Source organism: Sceloporus occidentalis, unplaced genomic scaffold (assembly GCF_023333645.1).
Source record: "Sceloporus occidentalis isolate IW3139 unplaced genomic scaffold, rSceOcc1.0.p SCAF_4, whole genome shotgun sequence".
Classification (NCBI taxonomy): Eukaryota; Metazoa; Chordata; class Lepidosauria; order Squamata; family Phrynosomatidae; genus Sceloporus; species Sceloporus occidentalis.
The window spans coordinates 46787597-46810956 of NW_028316984.1; the positions used below are offsets into that span (position 1 = coordinate 46787597).

The window sequence follows — 23360 nt, forward strand, 5'->3', positions numbered from 1 at the left end:
TGGACCCCGCTATTGGCATATGCAATTTTGTGCTGGTTGTGTGGAAGCAGGGCTGCTCCAGAAGCCACTTGGATGCTGGCATTTGATAATTCCCAGCATGGTGGATGATTTAAATAACTATTTAGAATCAAGTTATAGTTTTCTTTTTAAAATATTCATGTATTCCTTAACAAGCACACATATTCATTGCTGGTTACAATGGTTTAAAAATTGGTTTATAAGTCCTGAGGAGTACAGTCCAAAACCTCATTTCATGTGTTTCAGTCACCTTTTGTGTTCTAAGCAGATACAAAATTCTGTAGGGGGGCAGTTTAGAAATATGACATTTCTGTGTTTGTATGTATATAAAGATACTAAGCAACAGCTGTGATAAGACTAATATGTCCTTCACATTTGCGAGTTTGACTTTTGCAGATTTAATTATTCATGGTTCATCTTTGTTGCCTCTGTGCCTCACACAATAGGGTTTTGAGCCTGCACAGAGACTCCATTTGGAAGCTGAAAAGCTGAGCAGATTGGCAGAAGCCCTGCCCACTTTCATGTACTGAGCATGCCCAATTCCGCTGATCTAGCTCCTCCTTCAGTTCTCTTTTGTCCGCTGCAAGAGAAACATCTCCTTCGGGTTGCTCCTGAGCTGAGTAGATTTCTACTTATGGTAGATATCCCTATGTTATTTATGAATCTCTAGGTTCTCCAGTACATCTCTGCCAGAAGTTGACCATGAGTTGCATTGGAGTACCTAGACATTCCTGGAGAAAACACTTATCTAGGCATTTGTAGGTCCTCCAGCATGATTCTATGGTCAATTACAGATGATCTTCTTTTGGCGAAGTCAAAAGGCCTATATTCAGTTCTTATTCTTCTTGGTCTCTCCATAGCTTTTGACACAGTTGATCATGGTATTTTGGTAGATCTGCTCCAAGAGCTAGGATTTACTGATTTAGTCTTCGATTGGTTTAGATCATACCTTTTAAATTGGTCATTTGCTGTAGTAGCCGGAGGTTAAGGCGGGATACAAAGCGCCACTTTGCGGCGTTCCCCCGCCGGCGCCATTTGCTCCACGCGGGAGCTGCAGCAGCCAAACCACGCGGCTCCCGCGCGGAGCAAAAAAGAAGCTCAATTTTGGAGCATCTTTCCGCGGCGCACTGATGACGTCGCGAAGCACCAAGGGCGCATTCGTGACGTCATTAGCGCCGCGACACGTCTGGACGCTATGCATCCAGTACGTAAAGATGGCGGCGCCCATGTGGAAGGGGCGCCGCCATCTTGTACGTATTGTATACGTACTAGGGTTAGGGGGGTGCGGAAGCACCGCCCCTTCCTAACCCTAGTACATATACAATACGTACTATATGGTGGTTTGTATCCCGCCTAAGTTTCTACTTCCATCTTGTTACCGGTTGGAGTCCCTCAAGGCTCTATCTTTAGGTAATCTTATCAGCTCCTACAGTTTTCAATATCATCTCTGTGCCAATGATACCCAATTATACTTTTCCACTTCAGAACTCTCTTCGGACACTGAACAACATGTTACATCATGTCTCTCAGCTATATCAACATGGATGCGTCATTGGCACTTAAAACTTAACATGGCTAAAACAGAACTATACATTTTCAATTACAGTCAATAATATTCCCATCCATCCTGTGAAGGAAGCATGTAGCTTCATTTTCAATTCCTCTTTGTTGTATATCCCACAGATCTAGGCCACAGCAAAGTCTTGCTGATTTTTCTTTTATAGCATAGCTGAAATCAGATCTCTTCTTCCAGTTTCTACTGCTAAGACCTTGGTTCATGCCCTGGTTATCTCATGACTTGACTACTGCAGCCCTCTTTTGATGCAGCTTCTGTTGTCCCACCTTTGGTTTTCATGCAACACTCTATGCTAGGATTATCTTTTTGGCTCGCCATTTTGACAATGTCATTCCTCTGTTGATATCTCTTCACTGGCTCTCCATTCCTTTCAGGATTTGATATAAGCTTCTTCTTTTAACCTTCAAAGCCTTGCATGGTTTGATCCCCCCGCAATCTATCGCTCTTGTCTCCTCCTGTTACTCGGTTCCAGTTCTGCAATCCAAAGGTTCAAAGCTCCTGACCCAGCCAAGAGTTTCTTCTTCTCTGGCTCAGATTTGCCCTTTCTCCCTCAACGCACTTTATGCCTGGAACCATATCCCTAAACATTTGTGGTCAATTACAAATTAAAGTCAAATTAAAGGCTTTTTTGTTTACAGAAGCATTTCAAACTACAGCTTGATTCCTCTGTTAATTCAGACTAGGGTATTATTTGTCTATAGTTTTATAGTTTTAATGCTATTTTGTCTATTTACTATATTTTACTGTATATTTTGTATTTTAGATTGTACACCATTGGCAGGTTTTATACAGTTTTGATCACTCTATAAAGTGCCATGTCAAACTTACGGCGCAATATAATAATAATAATAGTAATAATAATAATAATAATTTATTTATATTTCCCCGCCTCTCCCTACGGATGGAGGCGGGGTTATAGCCTGATAAAATACATTCAAATACATTCGGTAAAAATGCAGTAAGTATAATACAATATAATACATTAACAATAATAACTTCAATAAAATCTATTTTTTTCATAATATGAAGGTTTTTAACATTGTACAGCAGATGTTGACTACAGAGTTGTACTAGAGGAGCTAGAGATTCCTAGAGATGTATTGTTTAAGGTAAAAAAATTGGGTTTTTTATTTGTGGTTTTTCCACTTTCACATAGGGTCCTGTGCCCCAACCCCAGTGAATGTGGAGAGCCCACTATAATTTTATGCATATTATTATTATTAACCTTTATTTATAAAGCGCTGTAAATTTATATATTCAGAAGTAGGCTGCAGAGAGTTAGGGGGACGTTACCAATAGGTGAGGCTCAATATCACTGAAGTTCAAGTGCCTAGAACAATCCAGTGTTTGTTTTTTCAGCACATGGCAATAAGTGATATTTGGTTGAGAGTCTAAATGTTGAGTTTGTTCAGTGGCAACTTCTGCATACACAGCTTTAGTTGTCATATGCATCATTCCTGGCTTCAAATGCCATATTGCTGTCACTACAGTGGTCCCCCGGGTTACGAAATTAATTCGTTCCGCTGCCGCTTTCGTAACCCGAAAGGCTTTCGCAAGCCGAATTGCCATAGGCGCTAATGGGGAAAAGCCGCGATTTGGTGCGAAATAGCGCCGAAAAGCACCAAAAGTTTTTTCGTAACCCGAAAAAACTTTCGTAACGCGGAACAGTTTTTTTAATAGGATTTTTTTCGTAACCCGGAAATTTCGTAAGGCGGCGCATTCGTATCCCGGGGTACCACTGTAGTTGGTTATTTTACATAATCATATTTTCACAAACCATATTTTGGTAGAGTAAGAAGGAGTTCTAAATTATCCATTTTGCAGTGCTCCTTTGGAGGCAGTTCTTAAACTAGTTTCCAGGTTCAGATGTCATTGGAAGCTATGATTTAAGAATAAAAGAAACCTCCTCAGCAACTGAGCATACAGGGAGAGGAGGGAATAGTACTCAAGCTTATCCCTTACTCACAGTGCAACACATTGCTTATTTGGCCCATCCCTTATGCGAGGCAGCTTCATATGTTCACCCTCACTTCAGGCTTTCTCATCCCCATTCTGTTAGTCTCCCAGTTACTCCTACAAGTAACCTCTGAGATAGTAATAACTGAGATTGGGGATGACAAAGGCATTCTAGTAACCAGTGCAAAGCCAGTGCACAAAGTACTGCCACATCTTAGAAGCATAACAAGAGGACACATTAGAACCATGGTATCATCACTTACTGTGTGCTTGTGTCTGCATACAGTGGGATGGAATCCTTGTTGTTGTAACCCCATTTCATGGTGACCCTGGGGATGAGATATGTCCAAGCTCCCCTATCCTCCACTACTCTGCTTAGGTTCTACAAATCTAGACCCATGACCTCTCTGATTGAGTCTATTCACCTGGTGTTTGGTCTTCCTCTCTTTTTACTTCCCCCTATAACTTTTCTTGCATTATTGTCTTTTCTAATGAGTCACGCCTTCTCATGACATGGCCAAAGTATGACACCACCATTTGATGATCTTGGCTTCCAGGGAGAGTTCAGGCTTGATCTGTTAAATATGCTGGCTATTTGCTGTAATAAATGAAATGTAAGTGATCTGTTTAAGGATCCATTTTTATTTTGTCTTTTTGGCTGTCCACAGTATCCTCAGCACTCTTCTCCAGCACCACATCTCATCTTCATTAGTGGAAGACTAAGGTGTGAATATTCCTGTAGAAACACCTCTGCATTTTAAAAGCAGAAATGATAATATTCCGAAAGAAATGGTTGGATTTTGCTACCGTTAGAAGTTAAGCCTGATTACTAGAACGGACACTGCTGAGAGAAAAAGAAATGTATTCTGGAAATGAAGGATAGCTCTGTTTCAAGTGCTGGTAATCAGTCAGCAGTGAACAGTCAGTGGTCCTCACATTTTCATGAGCTAAGGAGGAAAGGAGAGAAATGCAAGACATAAAAGAATATCTTTGTTTCATGTTTTCTATATGCTATAAGCTTCTATTGTTGAATCCGCCCCCCCCGAAAAACATATTTTATACCTATGATATCTTCAAAATGTACATAATATAAAAGCCAGAGTGAGGTAGTTGTTAGGAAGATTTAAAAAAAAAAAACAGCAGAGGAAGCAGAGAAAAAAGCCAAATAAAATGGAAAGATATATAAAATGTAAAATTATGAGGTTCTAATAGATTGTTTTAAAATGAAGAAACTGCTCCTGATGACCTCCAGTCCAATTCAGAATTCTTTTTGAACTATATTGAGTTTTAATTTAAAAAATGTGAAAGCCATAAAATGGAAATGTTATTTTTTTGAAAAAATGTAGTAACAACAGTAAAGAAGTTTCATTCATGTTTACTCAGAATCAAGTCTTGCTGTGTTCAGTGAGGCTTACTATGTTGTGTTCAGGAAACAACAAGCCTTAGTTTATTTAAAGGAAGTTTTGCTGAAACAGGATGCATTACAGAGCAAATAAGATGACAATGTCAGCCCCTGAGTAAAAGACTTGCACAAATGCCAGTGCCATAGAAAGGATAAACAAGTAGTCTGTAGCTCTATTGGGAATGACATTCTGCACTTTTGGAGAGAAAAGCCATTTCAAATCTGAAAAGCACCAGGTGTCTATGGGAAAAAATATTCGGTTGTGACTTCATTGATAAAAGCTCTGGAACAAAGCTTTGAAAATAGAAGATACTGATGCTTACAAGAGGATGCAGTGAGTGGAAATCTGAGTGGTCGAACATATTTTCACTGTTGCTCCTAATGTGCAAAACAATCTTCCCTAGGCTCTTGTGTAGACAGAATGAGAAATGCAAGATGTGTATGTGATTTAAAACTCGGATTTTAAAAATAAAATAAAATGGAAGTTGTAATTATTTTATCTCCCCTCCCCAAGCACAATAGCATCTTCTTCCTACTACTGTAGAGTCATTTCCTCTTTTCCTGAACTCTGTTGATTTTATCATTGTAATGTTTTATATTGTAATTTATTTAATTTTGTTTTATAATTTGGGATGGGAGATTGGGAGGGGCATAAATTTTAATTGGATTTAATATGTAACACATTGTTTTTACATGTTGTAGCCCGCTATTTCCCATGAAAAGGCGAGCTATAAATAATAATAATAATAATAATAATTATTATTATTATTATTATCATCTAACTGAAATAAGCCCAAGGCATTTTGATGTCTGAGTGCAGAGAATACAATTGGTGCTAAAAATGCAATAAATGGTATAGTGACTCTTTGACCTATGGTGGGCAGCTCTACCATGGATTCAACCTTGCCTTGAAAAAGCATATTAGATTGGATCCAAGCATACCCTTCTGTATGTTTGCCATATTTCTCTTCTAATTATACAAATTAATCTTATTAGAATTCTAATTATGCAATTCAACATATGAATGTTTGGCTTCCCCCCTCTCCCCCCCCCCCACTGTGTTTCATCCTTCTTACCATGTTTTACAGTTACAACTGATCTGACAGAGCCAGTATACAGAAATGTTTCAAGAGGTGGATTTCAAATAGAAGGTTCCAAACTCTAATCTCTGCCTGGTCATGAAATTTACTTTGTGACCTTTAGCCACTACTAGCTCTCAGCAAACCAACATTACAGGGTTGCTATGGGATTAAGAGGGAGAAGGGAACCATGGAAAGTGTCTTTGTACATTTCTATTGCAGTACAAATAAGAGAGCGACAGCAGTATTACCATTTTTACATGCACAAGTACTTCCAGTCATGCACAGGCATTTCCAGTGGTATTCTTATCTGATCACTATGTTTTGCCACCAGTTTTTCCAGTGAGGACAGAAAGCTACAGATCCATGAAAATACCACAGGAGGCTGCCATCTGGTTCACATGGCATGCAGAAGAAAGTAAAGACAAAATGCAGTAATTGTAGATGAAAAAGCATGGTGTGATTTCCTTTTGAAATATATTTTATTGAAACTAGAACTATTGGAAAGGTAAAATAATCTTATCTATATATCACACTGCACTGGTATAGCATGTATATTCCACTTTAACTGCCATGGCAACAGCCTATGGAATCCTGGATTTACAGTTTAGGGAGGGTCATTTTGTATTCTTAGCCAGAATGCTCTTGGGCCTCACTAAACTACAAGTCCCAGAATTCCATAGGAGGCAGCCATAGCAGATAAAATGGAATCGTGGAAAGTGGAAAATCATATATGTCCTCTTACCTAATTATTGTTCATTAATGCCAGTTAGGGTAATTATAAATGTTTATCCTTCTTACACTTACATTCTCTCTCACCTCACTAATCACACCCTCCTACCGCAACCTTGTGTATAAGTACCCACTGAAGCATCACTCCATGCATCAGATGAAATGGTGCTAGGCATTTGGCTATTTGCTGCAAAAGCTGTGATCAATGCTACTATCCTCTTGATAGCTTTCCCAAACTAGAAAAGCTCTTTGCAGATTATTTGAAGAGATTTTGTGTGTGTGTGTGTGTGTGTGTGCTACTGTTGCGGTAGTGCTAATAGTTATTGCTGTTTTGCATATATGGACATACATCTAGGTCAGTGGTTCCCAACCTATGCTCTGTGGAGGCCTTAGGGCTCCACAAGTCAAAAAGGTTGGGAACCCCTGGTCTATGTCATAGCATCAGAGAAATCAGATTGAGTTTAGCAGAGCATAGTGCAGAGTCCATCAATGCTGCACTATGCTGCCATCTATGAAACTACATTATGGATGCCATCTACTGCCAGTCTGCAGATACTCTTTGTTCTTGTGTGCCTTCAAATGTTTTCTGACTTATGGAGATCCTAAGGCGAACCTATCATGGCTAATTTGGCTTGCCCAATGTCATCCAGTGTGGTTCCATGGTTGAGCAGGGATTTGAACCCTATTTTCCAGAGTCATAATCCAGTGCTCAAGCCGCTGTACTACTTTGGCTATCCTACAAATACTATAGGTATCATTATTCTGAAGAATCATCTGATTAAATAATATTTGGTCACTAACTGCAATGCTCCCATTAGTGTCATCGTTCTTTAAATTGAGTACTTCCAAGCTTTTCCTCGCTGTTCATAAAACTCATTGAACTCCAGGCATGTAGTGAGGAGGAATTCTACTGTACCAGCTCAGTAACTAGATATTTCTACAGCAACAATTGGCAATGACACGGTTGACATATGGGGAAGCTGACATCTCAGTCGGAGTTATTGTTGTAGTTTGTCTGGGTGCAAATGCTGTGAAACGGTGCATCAAATTTACATTGTCCTACCTATTATAGAGCGGAGAAGGGGATTATGGTTACGGTATTTGGAGGGTCAGTTCCCTTCGGAGGTTTTTATGTTCTTTAGAGGGTGTAAAGCCAGGGATTAGCTTGGGGTAAATCTGATTCAGAGGAAATATAAAGCAGCTGCCTGAGGGTGTTTGTATATAGGCCTGCTGCCAAGTTTCAGTTCTGAAACCAAATAATGGTGGTAGCTGTTTTTTTCCTCATGGAAAAATGATCACTATGTTGTTAAGTAGGTGCCAAGTTTAATATTTGAAGCACATTGCTAGCATGGTTGAATTTTGGTTAACTCCTAATACATATATGGATCATGTTCTGTTTAAGGTAGCACTTTCCCATTTAGATTCTTTATGTGGGAAACATGATTCAGGGCAGTGTATCTCATGGTACAAAAGTTCAATATTTATAAAGCATGAATGCTATGAAGATGAATATAAGAAAGTAGTATTGTTTGAATGGCAAAAGTGTTTTTACATAGAAGGCGATTGACTCATTAGAGGGGAAGTCCAAATTTAGAGTTCATGGTGGTTGAAACTTAGAAGTAACTAGTTACCAAATATGATTGTGACTGCTATACCAATTACTGTACTGTTGAGACAGTTCCAAAACAAATTAATCCCTATTCTCTTCTCCAGAAAATTATGAAAGCAAATATTTTTGTAATTAATTGTTTTCCCCAAGACTTGTGCTGTTTTATGTGTAACTTGATCCTGGTGCATACCTGCAAAACGCATAGTTATAGAAGCTTGTTGTTACTATTTAACTTGAGTATGCTCACTTCAGGCTTTCACAATAATTAGCAGAGAAGCAACTGCCAATGTGTTCCAGATTTCACAATCTGTTTGCACAAACTGTATCTGTTTTAGTTTTGAAAACCAAAATACATAAAAAATGCTGGAAGGTAAATCATCATTGTGGTGAACTGACAACGTATCAGAGTCTGAATGAAGAGTGGGAATCATGGAGAGTGACACCCCAGGAGTCCAAGGCTGTAGTAAAAAAATGTACATCGGTGTGGCTTCACTCTAATGAGGATGACCAGAGTACAGATTCTTTTTCATGGATTCCATCATCCATGGATTGAAAATAGTTTTTATAAATATAGGGCCCGTACAGAGAGGCCAAAATAAAGCTGCTTCGGGTCACTTTGGAGGTATGCTGTTTAAATTATGTAAGCGTCTAAAGCGTCCGGAAGCCATGCCAAAGCCACGCTTCAGTCCTTAGGTTTGGAGCATGGCTTTGATGTGGCTTCTGGACTCTTAAACAGCATACCTCTAAAGTGATCCGAAGCAGCTTTATTTTGGTCTGTCTGTATGGGGCCATACATTCAAAAAAGCAAACCTTGATTTTGACATTTTCTATAAGGGACATTTTATATAATATGCCATTATATATAACGTGACTTGAGCATTCACAGATTTTAGTCTTCATAGGAGATCCTGGAGCCATACCCCAGTAGATATTAAGGGCCCACTATAATTAAATGAAAAGTGGCTGAAGTATGAAACTTGTAAGACTGGGTATGGAGCTCACTGGGCTGCACTTGCCTTGACTGTGCACATATTTATTTACTGGTGAGACACATGGAACCTTTTAATAATATAAGGGTCCGTGTGTCTCACCAGTAAATAAATATGTGCACAGTCAAGGCAAGTGCAGCCCAGTGAGCTCCATACCCAGTCTGTTCCTTCTCTGGGAAGTGAGGCTAGAGGGATGTTCAAAGTGTTTAGTCCTCCAGTCCCTGTGTCAATAATCATTCATAAACCATTTAGATGCCTCTAAGACTTAAGGCAAAGTCCTTAAGTCTTGTACTTGCGTGCTGGTGTATGACCATTATCAAGATTCTATTCTAAGTCCTGTATCTGGCCTGAAAGATAATCTTCTCAAGTGGAGCATTGCTCTGCTTCTTCCTCTGTTTTCATTTTGATGGCAAGTACTGAGAAAATAATTAGTAATCTGTGCCACTCAGTGACCATTCAAATGACTTGTTGACATAGAGAACCTCTGAAACAAATGAGAACAACAAAGATCTGGCAATGTGGTTTGAAATACATGCTTTTAACAAATTTATGCTGAACTGTAATTTTATATGGGCCCAATTATATTTCAATGTTGACTCTAAATTGGCTCCCAATTAATACTGTCACTTGATATATTAAAATGTAATTATTTTTTACAAAAATGCTGTCATTATGCTTTGCCTTCAGTTTATGTGCAGAAAGATATATTGCTTTGTGGTATTTTGATTGAAAAAGAACTCTGTTAGAGAGCTATTAGGTCTGCCCTTTAATTTAAAGGGTTTGATGTGAGGATGTGAAAGATGTCAACGCAGAATACTTCTTTCCATTTTCAGCTTCTACGCTTGAACATCAGCATCAATACACTAAGTATTTTCCAAAGCTGTAGATTATCTCTTTCTGTTTCTGCATTTCATTTAATTCTTTTTTTTAGAAAAAGAGATGATTCTAGAATCACAATGATATATTGTTCCAAGACATTTAAAAGTAATTAATTAATAATGATAAAATAATACTCCGGGTTTGATTTTCTTTTTCCCCCCCCTTACCATTTGTTTTTTAAATTAAACAATACTTGCAACCAGGACACTAGTCTTAATGTCTATATAATGCCTGGGGGTAGAACTAGACATGTCAGTGAACATGGGCGGCTACTAAAAGTGGTATCCCTGTGTCAAGTCACTTTCTCTCCCCATCACCCCAAGATTTAAATCTAGTCAACCATGTATGTATGAATGAATGAAAATTTATTTATATCCTGCCTCTTCCGTTTTGGGAATCGAGACGGGTAACAACATGATTATACAATACACAATGATAAAACAATAAACCCACAAAACCCTAGCCCTCTCTCCCAGTTTAAAATTAAACAATAAAACATAGTTAAAATATATTTAACAATACATCAAAATTATTGCACAATCCACGAGTGAGAAAGTGGTGAGGAGGGTGGATTCAATCAGTTCTGGACATGATCAATCTGGAAAGGCCTGCTGGAAGAGAAGGATCTTTGTCGCCTTTTTGAAAGCCTCAAATGAGGATAATTAGTGAATCTCTTCCGGCAGGTCATTCCAAGTTTTTGGGGTGGCGGCAGAAAAGGATCTCCAAGAGGTCACCACCAATCTGGTCCTTCTTGGTTGTAAGAATAGTATTTTTTCTATTCTTACTTCATTATTGGATGCCATTGGTAGGAATGGGGAAATAAGGGGCAGGAGAGAGGACCTGATTCAGGGCTACTAAATTTCCTCCTAGCACATTGTATGTAATTATGAGAAGACTTTAATCCCATTTTTTCAGGCCGTATATAACTAAAATGCATATTTCGTTACAGTTGATTGGGTCTGGGATCTGCCTATGGTGGACAGAAGGTGCCTCTATTTCCCGGGATTTCTTTTCTTACCAAACAACCTCTATACGTTGGTCCAAAATGTCTGAGGGCCAGAAGTTCACCTGGGGCTATACTGACTTGTGGTGGCTTTTCAGAGTTCCAGACATCCCCCCCCCCCACTTTAACAGGGAACAAACCTGGGACCACAAATGTACCCTGAGACTTTACTACAATGCTTTTATCTGTGTCATTTTCTGCTGAAGGCACATCTTTGTTGCTGCATGTAGTTCTGGCACTAGTATTGAAAAGATTCTTGGGCTCTGCAGGATCCTGGTCTTTAGATTGCATACTGGATGGATTTTATTCTGCTGTCTTGAGGTTAGCCCTGGCCCATGACCTCTTCCATTTGGTCTCTGTTTTCTGTGTCCATTTAATACTTTGCAAAGAAAACACACATGGGGTAAAGACAGCTGGGCATGTATTTGATGGCTCTGAGAACAAAATAACAAGTCTGTTTTTATTCTTAGGAGGCTGTTCTGTTCTGTTCTGTTCTGATGGTGTCACCTTTGTGTTCTAATTGACTAACTCGCATTGTGGCCTCCCTCTGTTCCCATTCCCTAGTGGTTCATTTGATGTTTCTCAAAAATTCAGATAGCTCCTCTCCAAGTTTGCTTCAGTCTAGCAAAGCAGACAACAAAAAAGCCACAACTACATTCTTATTTTGCCCATATGTAGCAAACACAATGTACAACTATGAAGAGCGCCAAGCTCTATGGGTGAAAGCAACAATGAGTTTGCCAAACCTTTACAAAGGAAAAGCTATGTGTCTTCTCAACAATGATGCACTCATAAGTTCACAGACAGAGAAGTGCTGTGAAGAGTGGAAAAGGAAAAGAGTATGTTGAACGGAATCTACTGCAGAGGAATTGGTTCCAGTCTAAGGAAGCATTTTACTCATTAATTGAATGTGAAAACCATCAGCTATAAGGACGTAACTGTCAATATACATTTTTAGTAGATGCCATTTTCTTGTGTCTGAGTGCCATCAAGTAGAAGAAGTGAAGAGGGAATTTTTGTTGATTATGATAGAAATGGTTACAGAATTCTAAATCCAGATGGACACACAATAAAATTAACAAGTGCTGTCTGTGTTGATGAAAGACCACAGCCCAAATCCAATCCAAACCAAGATGTCTATTCAGATTTATTTGCAGTGAATGAAGACTCCCACCAGCAACCAGCAAACTGTGGTGGTAAAAACTGTTTGCACAATCACATCTATGATTGTTTATTGACATGAATTGTTTATTGTCTGTGCATATTTATGAGCAGGATGACAATCTTCTGCCTTGCTCTCACCTCACATTGAGATGACATCTTAAATGTGATGTATAACTAGGATCTGTACATAGAGCTCACTTCTTATTCATGATCAGGAATTAAAGACTATATGGATCATGCTCATATTGAATTCATAATTCTGCCTGCCATAAGGCAACACATTCAGGAGTAGCTGTGTTGACCATGCAGCAAAATACAACAGAATATAAAATCTGAAAAATGTGATACCTTTATTGGCCAGTCACAATGCACAAAATATATCATGCAAGCCTTCAGAGCTCCACTGGCTTCTTTATCAGGCAAATATATTTTTAAATTACATAGGAGAAGAAAAGTGATGGTATTAAAGTCACAGGCCTACATTTTGTATCAGACATTTCTGCTGTAGTTGAGTAGTTCTGGAGGTGTCTCAGTGCTGGCAGAGGCCACTCCCCTTCTTGGCTATATGGAGACTGATTCAAAAGAGAGTAAAATGTAAATTGTGAAGTCGAAGGCTTTTATGGCTGGCATCCATAGGTTTTTTTTTGTGGGTTTTTCGGGCTGTGTTCTAGAACATGGCCACATAGCCCGAAAAACCTACAAAAAACCTATAAAATGTAAATTGTTAGCAGCCATAATGTAACTTCTCTTGAGTATGAGATAATGCCAAAGGTGGGATTATCAGTTTTTTTCATATTTTGTACTCACTCCATAATATAAGGTTTGAGCTAGTTCAACTGGGTTGAACTTAACCTGGGTTCAAACTTCTTCATGTTACGAATTTTATTTTATCTTTATTTTATTTTTATTTTCATGTAACAGCCTTACTTCAAACTGAATCTTGGAAAGGGTGTAACACTTAAAATAATTCCTGGAATGGAAAGGGAAAGCGGATGGGGATTCAACATTCAACATTGTTTTGTTTGGCTGCAGACTGTTTCCTTTGTTGTATCAGTGCATTAACTCCTGAACTTCTGTGTATTAGAAGAGTTTGACTGTAGAGAGGTTTGTTTGGGTTTTTTTAACTCTGGTTTTACAGTTGTTTAGTCAGCACTGTTTAGAGCCTGTGTTTCTAACTCAAAAAGTAAAAGATGGTAGCACAGAACCCATTTATTGATACAAAAACAGACCAAAGTACAAAGAACTAGCAAGCATCTCGCTAGCTGCCCACGAGCATGATCGAAATTTATTTCCCTTTTCTCACCCTGATAGCTCTTCATGGTATCTGAAAACCACCTCTGGATGGTTTCCCATCTCTCCGGATCATATTTGGAAGGGTGTAGGAGGAGAGGAATGGAAGCAATTTTGCTGATCTAACTAGTTCAAACAACAGAATAACCACACTAAATCCTGGCCATTATAGTTTAATCATTGTCACAGCCTGACCTTTGCTTTCACTCACACATGCTTCAATTGAATTAATAACATTGGCAATTTTAAATATTGACTGAGCTATTGATCTGAAGTGCCCCCCTCCTTGGCCTGCAGGTAGGTGTTCCATCTCCTTGCAAAACTTCTGGGGGAGAGGTTGAGGGAGACACAACTTTTCTGGCTGGATGCCTTCCGGCTGTGTTGGACTTGTGACCCTAAGGCAAACTTATCATATATTTTTTTCTAGGCAAGATTTGTTCAGAAGGGATTTGCCGTTGCCTTTCTCTGAGAATGGTAAAGTAGGTCACCCAGTGGATTCCCAAGACCAAGCAAGGATTCAGATGCTGATCTCCCAAAATCCAAGTTCAGCACTTAAACCACTACACCACACTGGCTCTGCTGCACTGCTAGCATAGGGAAAACCTTTATGAATGCCTTTTGCAAGATTACCCCAGGACACAAAGGGATTTTTTTGTACTGAATGGCAGGGATAACACATTGAATTTGATTGCACAGCTCTTAAAATCTTATACAAGATTTACATTCAAAAAGCCATGTGCTGCTCCCTACAACCATTTTATTCCATCAAATTGTTCCATCACTATTCCAAAATTGTTCTTCCATTATGCTTCATGACAAGATTAGAATGTAATCATGTTAGCTGATTATTTCCAATTTTTTTACTGTCTTCTCTTGAAGGCTAAGAATGTACTTGGGTTTTCCCCCTCTTCTCTTGAACAGCAGTTTCCAGTGGAGTAAAGATGATCTTTGGATTTATCAGGTTATCATTAATCAATACCCGAAAGATATACAAGGCAGAAGAAATCTCTACTTGGATATGCTACAGAAAATTCTGCCTCACAAGTCCAGGCAAGATCTTGTAAGTGGCACAAGAATTTACTTTTTCAGTTCAATGTTATGATGAACATTTGGGTTGATTTTCCACAGAGATGTATTTTGTAAGTTACTGAATCTAGGGTTGCATCCAACATTGCACAGAGGATTTCTGTTTGCACACCAGAACTTCACCTTTCCTTCTGTCTCATGCACAGTCCCCACCAGATGGATCTGATCAGTCATTGGTACTTCCTTTTTGTTGGATGGGAATTTATAGACATAATCTGCAAATCTAAAAGCAAGCACAAATGGTGCACAAATGCAAGTCACTCTAACAACAACAACAACAACAACAATTTTATATTTCCCTCCTCTTCCTGCAGATTGAGGTGGGATTACATCAATAAAAATAATACAATACAATATATTGTTTAGGGAGAGGTGTTCCCGCAAGTAACTCGGGGCCAAGCCATGTAGGGCTTCAAAGGTAATTAACAACACCTTGTAGCCAGTTTTGCGAGTGAATGTACTGTATTTTCATATTAAGTTTAATTATTAAGGCCTTAATAGATGCCCTTTGCCAATGGTCTTTAAACAGAGGCTGGAAGGCCATCTGTTGGATATGCTTTGATTGAGATTTTCTGCATGGCAGGGGGTTGGACTGGATGGCCCTTGTGGTCACTTCCAACTACAATTCTATGATAATGGCCCCAGGTGGTTAAATCCATCACTGTTGGCTTCTTTAAATCAGGGATGGGAATCATACCTCCCTCCAGATGTTGTTGGGACTACAGTTCCCACCACTTGACTGTGCTGACTAGGGCTGCTGCAAGTTGCAGAACAACACCATCTGGAGGGGCCCAAAATTTTCACCTCTAAAAAATGCATCCAAGCCCCAGTGTCTGCCTCCAAATTCATTCCTACAATCTCATTCCACCTGAAATGAAGATCTTGAAGATCAGAAACATCCAGAGTGGATTTCAATACTATTTATAGGAACATGACCAGGACTTCAAAGTCTTTCTCTTGGTTTCTCTCTGCAGCCTATGTGCACACACATAATTGATTTCTTGGATTCAGAGACACTTATTCTTCAAACATGGGATGGGATGGTTCCTGACCATGCACCTGCATTAAAACTCTGCCAGTGTCCTAGTCTAACTTCAATCTGTAATGTTTGAAACACATTACCTGACTACCAGGACCAGCATAAAAGCTTGCAATCTGAGGACGAATTCTTTACAGTGCTACTCTTTGTGTGGCCCTTTGAAACACAGACATCTTTTCTTAACCAACTCACTGATATTACATGTCTGTTTTGGCCATTTGGCATTCCAAACAAATGTGCCAAAATGATATAAAATGATATAACAATTGATATAAAATGTCCATTGCTACAAAAATGATGCTATATTATTGTACAGTACTTATAATTATAGGTGGCACCTCCACTATGACTGTGCATTTGAATTTATATCTTGACTGCTTCCCCAAGCTCACAGGAAATTACCACAGTATCAAATCACTTTCAAACAATGAAAAATTCACGCAACACCTCTCTGTTCAAGACAATTCACAAAAATACAGTATTGCTCCCACCACCAGCTGCATACACTTTGCATCATCGCTGCATTCTTGCCTCAGCTTTTTTCTTTTACAAAATGATATTCTTGTGTCATTTGAGGGTGGTGGTGGTGGGATAACTGCACATATCCATGAGATTAGTCAGGAGAGAGAAGATCTTATTGTTCTATTGCAATTATTCTCTTTCCTCTCTGCTTTCTCATTAAATAATGCTTTTGCTTCTTCTTCTTCTTTTTTTTTTTTTTTTTTTTTTTGACATCACCCCATGGATATCACGTTCTTTTTCAAAGTATTTTGAAGCTACAAGTTCATCAGCCCAGCCTAAAGCAACCAGTTTGTATAAGCACTTGACATTCTTGGGAGGGTAGGGTTCCCTTCTGTCTTTATTACTGAGTACAAAGTTAATGTTGATATTTTGGCTCAGAATTCCTTTGAGGACTTACATCTGTAGGAAGTAGAACTGAGCCCTTTTGCAATGTCCATATTTAGCAAGGGGGCTGCCATGATGTTCCTACCTAGGGGAGCCAGTGCAATGATCATTGCATTGGGACCATTTTGCATTGGAACTAATGCACAATAAGACCAGTGTACAACAGGGCCGGTACATATCTGATTTGCAGTGGGACTGATGCACAATGGGAAAATACATATCAGGACCAATGCACATCAGGATATTCTTCTGGGTGCTCTAATTTACATCTTCTTGTGGTTTCTAATGATGACTTGCAGTAACTGTGAACTATGGATATTCTTTTATTAGGTTGCTCACGAACGGGCTTGGGACCACTATCATTTTACTAGGAATCAGTGGAGGGTGTTGATGTTCAACTGGTTCCAAGCAAAGAAAGCATTTCTACTGAAGGCAGTAATGACTCTGGCAGAAGCATGTGCTGCTCATGAGACAGAAATTATGTTAGCCAATAATAGAAGAAAACAACAGGAAATATGTGTGGATCTTAAGAAAAAGGTAAGGTCAATTTCACAACTACAGGTTAAAATTTATGTTGCCCTGTATCCAAGCCTGTTCGATATTTGCTTGTTTGGGGAAAAACGTTGTGTTAGCTGTAGTATAGGCTTTCCCCCTTTGAAAATTGAGACTGATTGCCACACACTCATAGTTACTAAGGTAGTCATTCTTCAACAGAGCATTTTTTGATTACATGCCTCTGGGGAATGGAGGAGGGGAGACTTGATTTGTTTTGCTACAAAATTTGTATACAATTTGTTTTTTAATTTCACTGATCTTGAGGCTTTATATTAATGGATTTGTTTTGCTTCGGTCACACTCATGCCTATGGAATCACGTGTTTCCTTTTTGCTAATATATCATGTTTTCATTAATAGTATTCTGTACTGGTGTAACAGTAACAGGCATGAGTGAACCGTAAGAGAGAAAAATCTATTACATGTGGTGAGGATCTGTACTAGCAAAGTGTTTAATTCTGATGTGTAAAAAGTGGTCCAATGCTCAAGTTATTTGCTGGAATGAGAAGCAAGTCCTTAATGAAGTTCACAAGTCCCCCTTTTTATCCCTGTCTCAGTTGTAGCCAAATCACAGCCTTGTGTACTTTTTAAAAGACAATATCTAGGGGACCTCCAGACTCCCCTGGAATTCAAGCACACATTCAAACAAAGAATGAATCAATCAAATTGATAACTAAGGGGAAAAAAGAGAAATAAATACAGGAATTAAATGTGAAAATCAGGACAAAAACATAACTTTGGGAAAACCTGAGATAAATCTAGATGACCAGTCTACCAATTGCCAAAAGTGTGGTCAGCCAGAATCAACAGACAGCAATAAACATGTTGTGTCCTGCCAACATTTCTGAGTGCTTTACTTTGGTCTCTGACCATTCTTTGTTCATAATATTAGCAGAGTGCCTACTATAGAGACTGTATGTAGAGAGATCTTGTAGCACCTTTGAGACTAACTGAAAGAAATTGGCAGCATGAGCTTTCTTAGATTTCAGTCTATTTCCTTAGAGACTGTTGCAGTTAATAAGATTTATATGTGATGTAATGCCATCTATATCTGGTGAGAACATTATAGTTATTCTTGTCCATACAAAAAAAAGTGAGCACCAACAAGAATGAGGGAGAGGAGGAGGAAGAAGAGCCCCCCTTCCTTACCTTCCTCCCCTGCTTCCTACTCTGTCCTCTGTTTTTCAATGTTATCAACTGCCCCTCAAAATTCCAATCTATCTCTGCAGATTTTGCATGACAGTCCAGGTCATAGCTGAAAGCAATGCACACAATGATTTTTAAGGTGCCAGACAACTGAGGTAGGGCACAAACCTTTGTAACAAGTGAAGTTGAAGAGAGGAAAGGTGCTATCATCCAGACACATTTCCATTTTACATGCAGCAGCCTACCTCTTCCCTTGGGTACAGGTGTGCCTGATAACCTCCCTGAACATGTGAATTCAAATTGTTGGAAGATGTAATGTTGCTTTCAGGACAATGCTTACTCATCTAAAGCTGGCAGTTGCTGAGGAATTCTGTCTCCTGTTTATCTTTGTCCTGCTACGTGTGCTTTCAAGCTGCAAGAAAAAATGACAAGCGTTTGGCCAGCAGCAACAATTAACAGGTAGAATAGGAAGTCTCATATCAACCAACAGACAGATATGCTCTACATTACTGTATATCAAAGTGCACCTGATTGTGGGTTTCATAACCCTTAGGGTCCTATTATCAGCCCATTTTTACTCTTCCTGTATAGAAGAGACACTGCCCATACTTGTTGAGTAAGGGAAGGTTTCTAACCTAGTAGAGAATTTCTCTTAATTGCACTGAAGAATTGGTGGAAGGATTCTCTGCACATCCCTATCTTCTTTTACAAGAAGCATTGGGGGAAAGAATGAAGACTGTGTACGGCGCTTGCTCTGAGGCATAGTTCAGCTGCCTTTCTTATTTTCCTGAGTTGAGTAGTGGTCTGAAGGTCACCTGTGCGAAAACAGAAAGAGGGCAACAGAAGCTAGATGGATGGTTTCCGTATTTCCCTAAGCTGTTTCAGATAAATTGGAAAGAAAACAAAAGAAAAACAAGCTTGCTTTATTTTCTGTAAAAAAAATCATGTGTTAAATGGTATGATCCATCATGTGCTAAAAGATCATGTACTAAGAGGCATGATCCATCAGGACCCACAACATTTCTACTGTTTTTTTCTATAGTTCTATGGATTCTGAGCATTAAAAGAGAATGCAAATGTGCCTATACAAACTTTGAATAGGTAAGATCCATCCCGTGAGGTTAAACCTACTTTTACTGTATGAAGTAGAAAGAAAAATTGACACTTTATCTGCTCTTCAGAAGCCTTTGTGTCCTTCATAAGTAGCAAATCTAGAAGAGCAGTTGAGATAGAGATGGGATGTGTGTCATGAGTTCAGACTGTTCTTCTTCTCCCCATACAGTTTCCTGTATAGAGAAGTTTTAAAATAATGAGAATAAAAAAGTTTAGAAATTCCCCTTTCTTGTTGTTGTCATGTGCCTTCAAATCATTTCTGACTTATGGCAACCCTAAATTGACCCTATCACAAGGTTTTCTTGGCAAGGTTTGTTCAGAGGGCTTTCCCCCCCTTTACTTTCATCTGAGGCTGAGAGAGTGTGACTTGCCTAGGGTCCCCCAGTGGGTTTCCACAATTGAGTGAGATTCAAACCCTGGTCTCCAGCGTCATAGTCCAGCACTCAAACCAGCACAGCACATTGGCTCTCCCCCTTTTCTGCTTTCTATAAACAAGTCTCCTTCTCCTTCTCACCTTAGAAATAAAGTGCTCACCCATCCTGTTTGTGATACTACTTATGCATCTGAAGCTCTGAAACATTTTTAACAAGAACATTACATTACAGAAGAGATTGGAAAACTTTCTTGACTCAAAATGATCGGCGAATGATGAAGTATCTCCTTCTCCTACCCACTTTCAGATGCCCTTCCTGGACCTTTTTGAAGGGAGATCACTGGTCGTATCTGGGGAGTCTTCTCTGTTGGGGAACCAGTACGATGGAATTTACTTCTTGGAAAGTTCACATGGTATTGACGCCAGAATCTTTGTAGCACCAGATGAAGTTTTTTTTTCATTAGCTTCTGACATTTTGACCCAGTACACAGGGGCTTGAAAAGACAAAATGGGACCCAAGGCGGCGAACAAATATAAACATAAGTTAAAACTGTACAATTAAAATCATAAAATATAAAAATTACAAATATATATTTTTTAAAAAACATACAAAGTTAAAATTAAAAAGTCCAAGTCCAACCCTCTCGTCTCCCAATAAAACCAAGCCTGCCAGATCTCAAAAGGCCTGTTTAAACAAACATGTCTTTGCCTGCCTACGAAAGGCCAGCAGTGAGGGGGCCAGCCTAGTCTCCTGTGGAAGGGAGTTCCACAGGGAAGGAGCAGCCACTGAGAAGGCTATCTCTCATGTCCTCACCAGGCGAGCCTGGGATGGTGGTGGGACTGAGAGAAAGCCTTCTCCTGAAGATCTTAGGGCTCTAGGTGGTTCATATGGGGAGATACGGTCTTTCAAATAGTCTGGACCTAAGCCGTGTAGGGCTTTATAGCACTTTGAATTGTGCTCGGAAGCAAACCGGTAGCCAGTGAAGCTGTTTCAATACAGCTCCCTGTATGCTCCCTGTAACTGGCTCTGGTCAGCATTCTAGCCGCAGCATTTTGGACTCGCTGAAGTTTTTGAACAGTTTCCAAAGGCAGCCCCACGTAGAGCGCGTTACAGTAGTCCAAATGGGATGTAACCAAAGCACGTGTCACTAGCCAGATCTGACGTCTCAAGGAACAGGCGCAGCTGGTGCACAAGTTTTAATTGTACAAATGCATTTCTGGCCACTGCTGAGACCTGGGCATCCACATTCAGACTGGAGTCTAGGAGCACACCCAAGCTGCAAGCCTGAGATTTCAAGGGGAGTGTAACCCCATCCAGCTCAGGCATAGCCCCAATTCCCTGATCTGCCTTACGACTGACCAGGAGCACCTCTGTCTTGTCTGGATTAAGCTTCAATTTGTTTGCTCTCATCCAGTCCATTACTGACATCAGACACTGGTTCAGCACAGGGACAGCTTCCTTGGAATCAGATGGAAAGGAGAGATAGAGTTGGGTGTCATCTGCATACTGATGACATGGCGCCCCAAAACTCCGGATGACCTCTCCCTGCGGTTTCATGTAGATGTTAAACAAGATGTATGCCTTATTAAGTAATGTCTCCTAGTGTAACTCTCCTTTTAGCTCACCTTAATAGCCAGCAGCCACATGGGGCAAAGAAAGTCTTTCAGCTGTTGATCAGGTCACAAGGAGGAGGATGTTTCAGCCCACCAGCAAGTGAGACTACAACAAGGAATTACAAGGTCCTGCTTCTTATTAAAAGATTTTATTAATTTTCAGAACATTAAAATACAACTGTAGCAAACACCAAACAAAAAACAAATACAAAAATGACAACCTATATGACAAAAAATTGACAACAAAAATGCACTTTATTCCAACAATAACTACTGATAAACTAACATCCCCCTTCATTCTCAACCCCCAAACACCTATAAAAAAGACTTCCCATTTCCCTCCAGTTGTCTCTGTTATATTCCTTATCAAATACACTCCTAACTATAGCTACAAATACATGAAGTCTAAATAGGGTCCCACTTTTAATTGTACTGTAGAAGCCTTGCTTGCTGCCAAATCTGGCCAAGAAAACCCCATGATAGGTTTGACTTAGGATTGCCATTGTGCTGGCAGTGTCCCGTAATAAATATATTATTATTAGGATTGCCATAAACTAGAAATGACTGGAAGGCACACAACACAAACACACACACACTTCTAGACAATCACTTAGAGAAGGTGTTTTGTTGTAAAGGCTCTGTTTCATTTCCAAGCTGATAACCATGTAACCACCTGTGTGTAGTACTAGAGGAAATGATTTGTCACCAGGCTGACCAGATGTCCTAACCACAAAGGAGGACACATGGGCGCCTCCATTTTGACATGACGGACGCTTAGCGTCCGCACATTGCGGCACGGTTGTGATGCAAGTGCGCCATTGGCGCCTTGCGGCATCACAACTGCACCGCAAGAAGAACCCACTTTTTGCGTGATCTTTTTGCTGCGCAGGGGAGCTGCATGGTTTGTTCACTGTGGCTCCCTCACGCAGCAAACACAGGCGCCAGCAGAGCACCCTTTTTGGGCACTCTGTAAAGCACCATTATTTAATAAATAAAAAGCAAAATGATAGCTTTTTAATGGGATGCAGTGGCTTAGTGGTTAAGATGTCAATTCTGACAATCATAAAATGAGAAGTTTGGCAGTCCAAGGCCCAAGCAATGTGTGACAGAGTGAGCTCCCATCACTAGTCCCAGCTTCTGCCAACCTAGCAGTTCAAAAGCATGTAAAGGTGCAAGTAGATAAATAGGTACCACTTTGGTGGGAAGGTAACAGCATTCTGTGCAGTCATGCTGTCCACATGACCACAAAGTCGCCTTCGGAGAACACTGGCTCTTCGGCTTAGTAACAGGATGAACACCGCCCACTACAGTTGCTTACAACTAGACATTTATGTCAAGGGAAAACCTCTACTACTTTAATAATAAAGTTTCCATGCTTTCTAACCATAAATTGCCAAGAATATAGGGTTCATGAAGGAGTGAAGGATTAGAAAATAGGGACATGGGAGAAGGCCTTACCCCATTTGTTGAATGTCCTCTGCTTGTTGGCCTGAATGACGCCAACATTGTTTTCATTTAGATGTCAAGTGAAAATATAGCTGTTAATAAGAGCCTTTAGCCTCCTCATTAATTTATCTAAAATACATAAGCAGTTCTAATCTTTTAAATCTGTTTAAACTCATTAATTATATTTAATATATTTAAGTTAATTTAGATTGTTTTTATTGTTTAAACTGTTTCTTTTAATTTTACTTGTAAGCTGCCCTGAGATCTTTTTTCTATAGAATGGAGTAGAAATAATTAAATAAATGAGAAAAACAAGATTTTAATTAATTTTTAATTTAAATTTCAAAGAATTTTTTTTAATCCAACCAAATGTTTCAGTAGAAATG

The 23360-nt window shown here is 39.4% G+C and overlaps 1 protein-coding gene across 5 annotated transcripts in view; it reads left to right on the forward strand.

The window, feature by feature from the left end:
- CCDC148 (coiled-coil domain containing 148) overlaps positions 1–23360 on the forward strand; it is a 147540-nt gene that overhangs the window by 63608 nt on the left and 60572 nt on the right. For all 5 annotated transcript variants that reach the window (XM_089519974.1, XM_089519978.1, XM_089519977.1 and 2 more), the window contains exons 9-10: positions 14619–14757; positions 17059–17265. In XM_089519974.1, coding sequence (XP_089376100.1) covers positions 14619–14757; positions 17059–17265 — 346 coding nt within the window. The remainder of the gene's footprint in view (positions 1–14618; positions 14758–17058; positions 17266–23360) is intronic.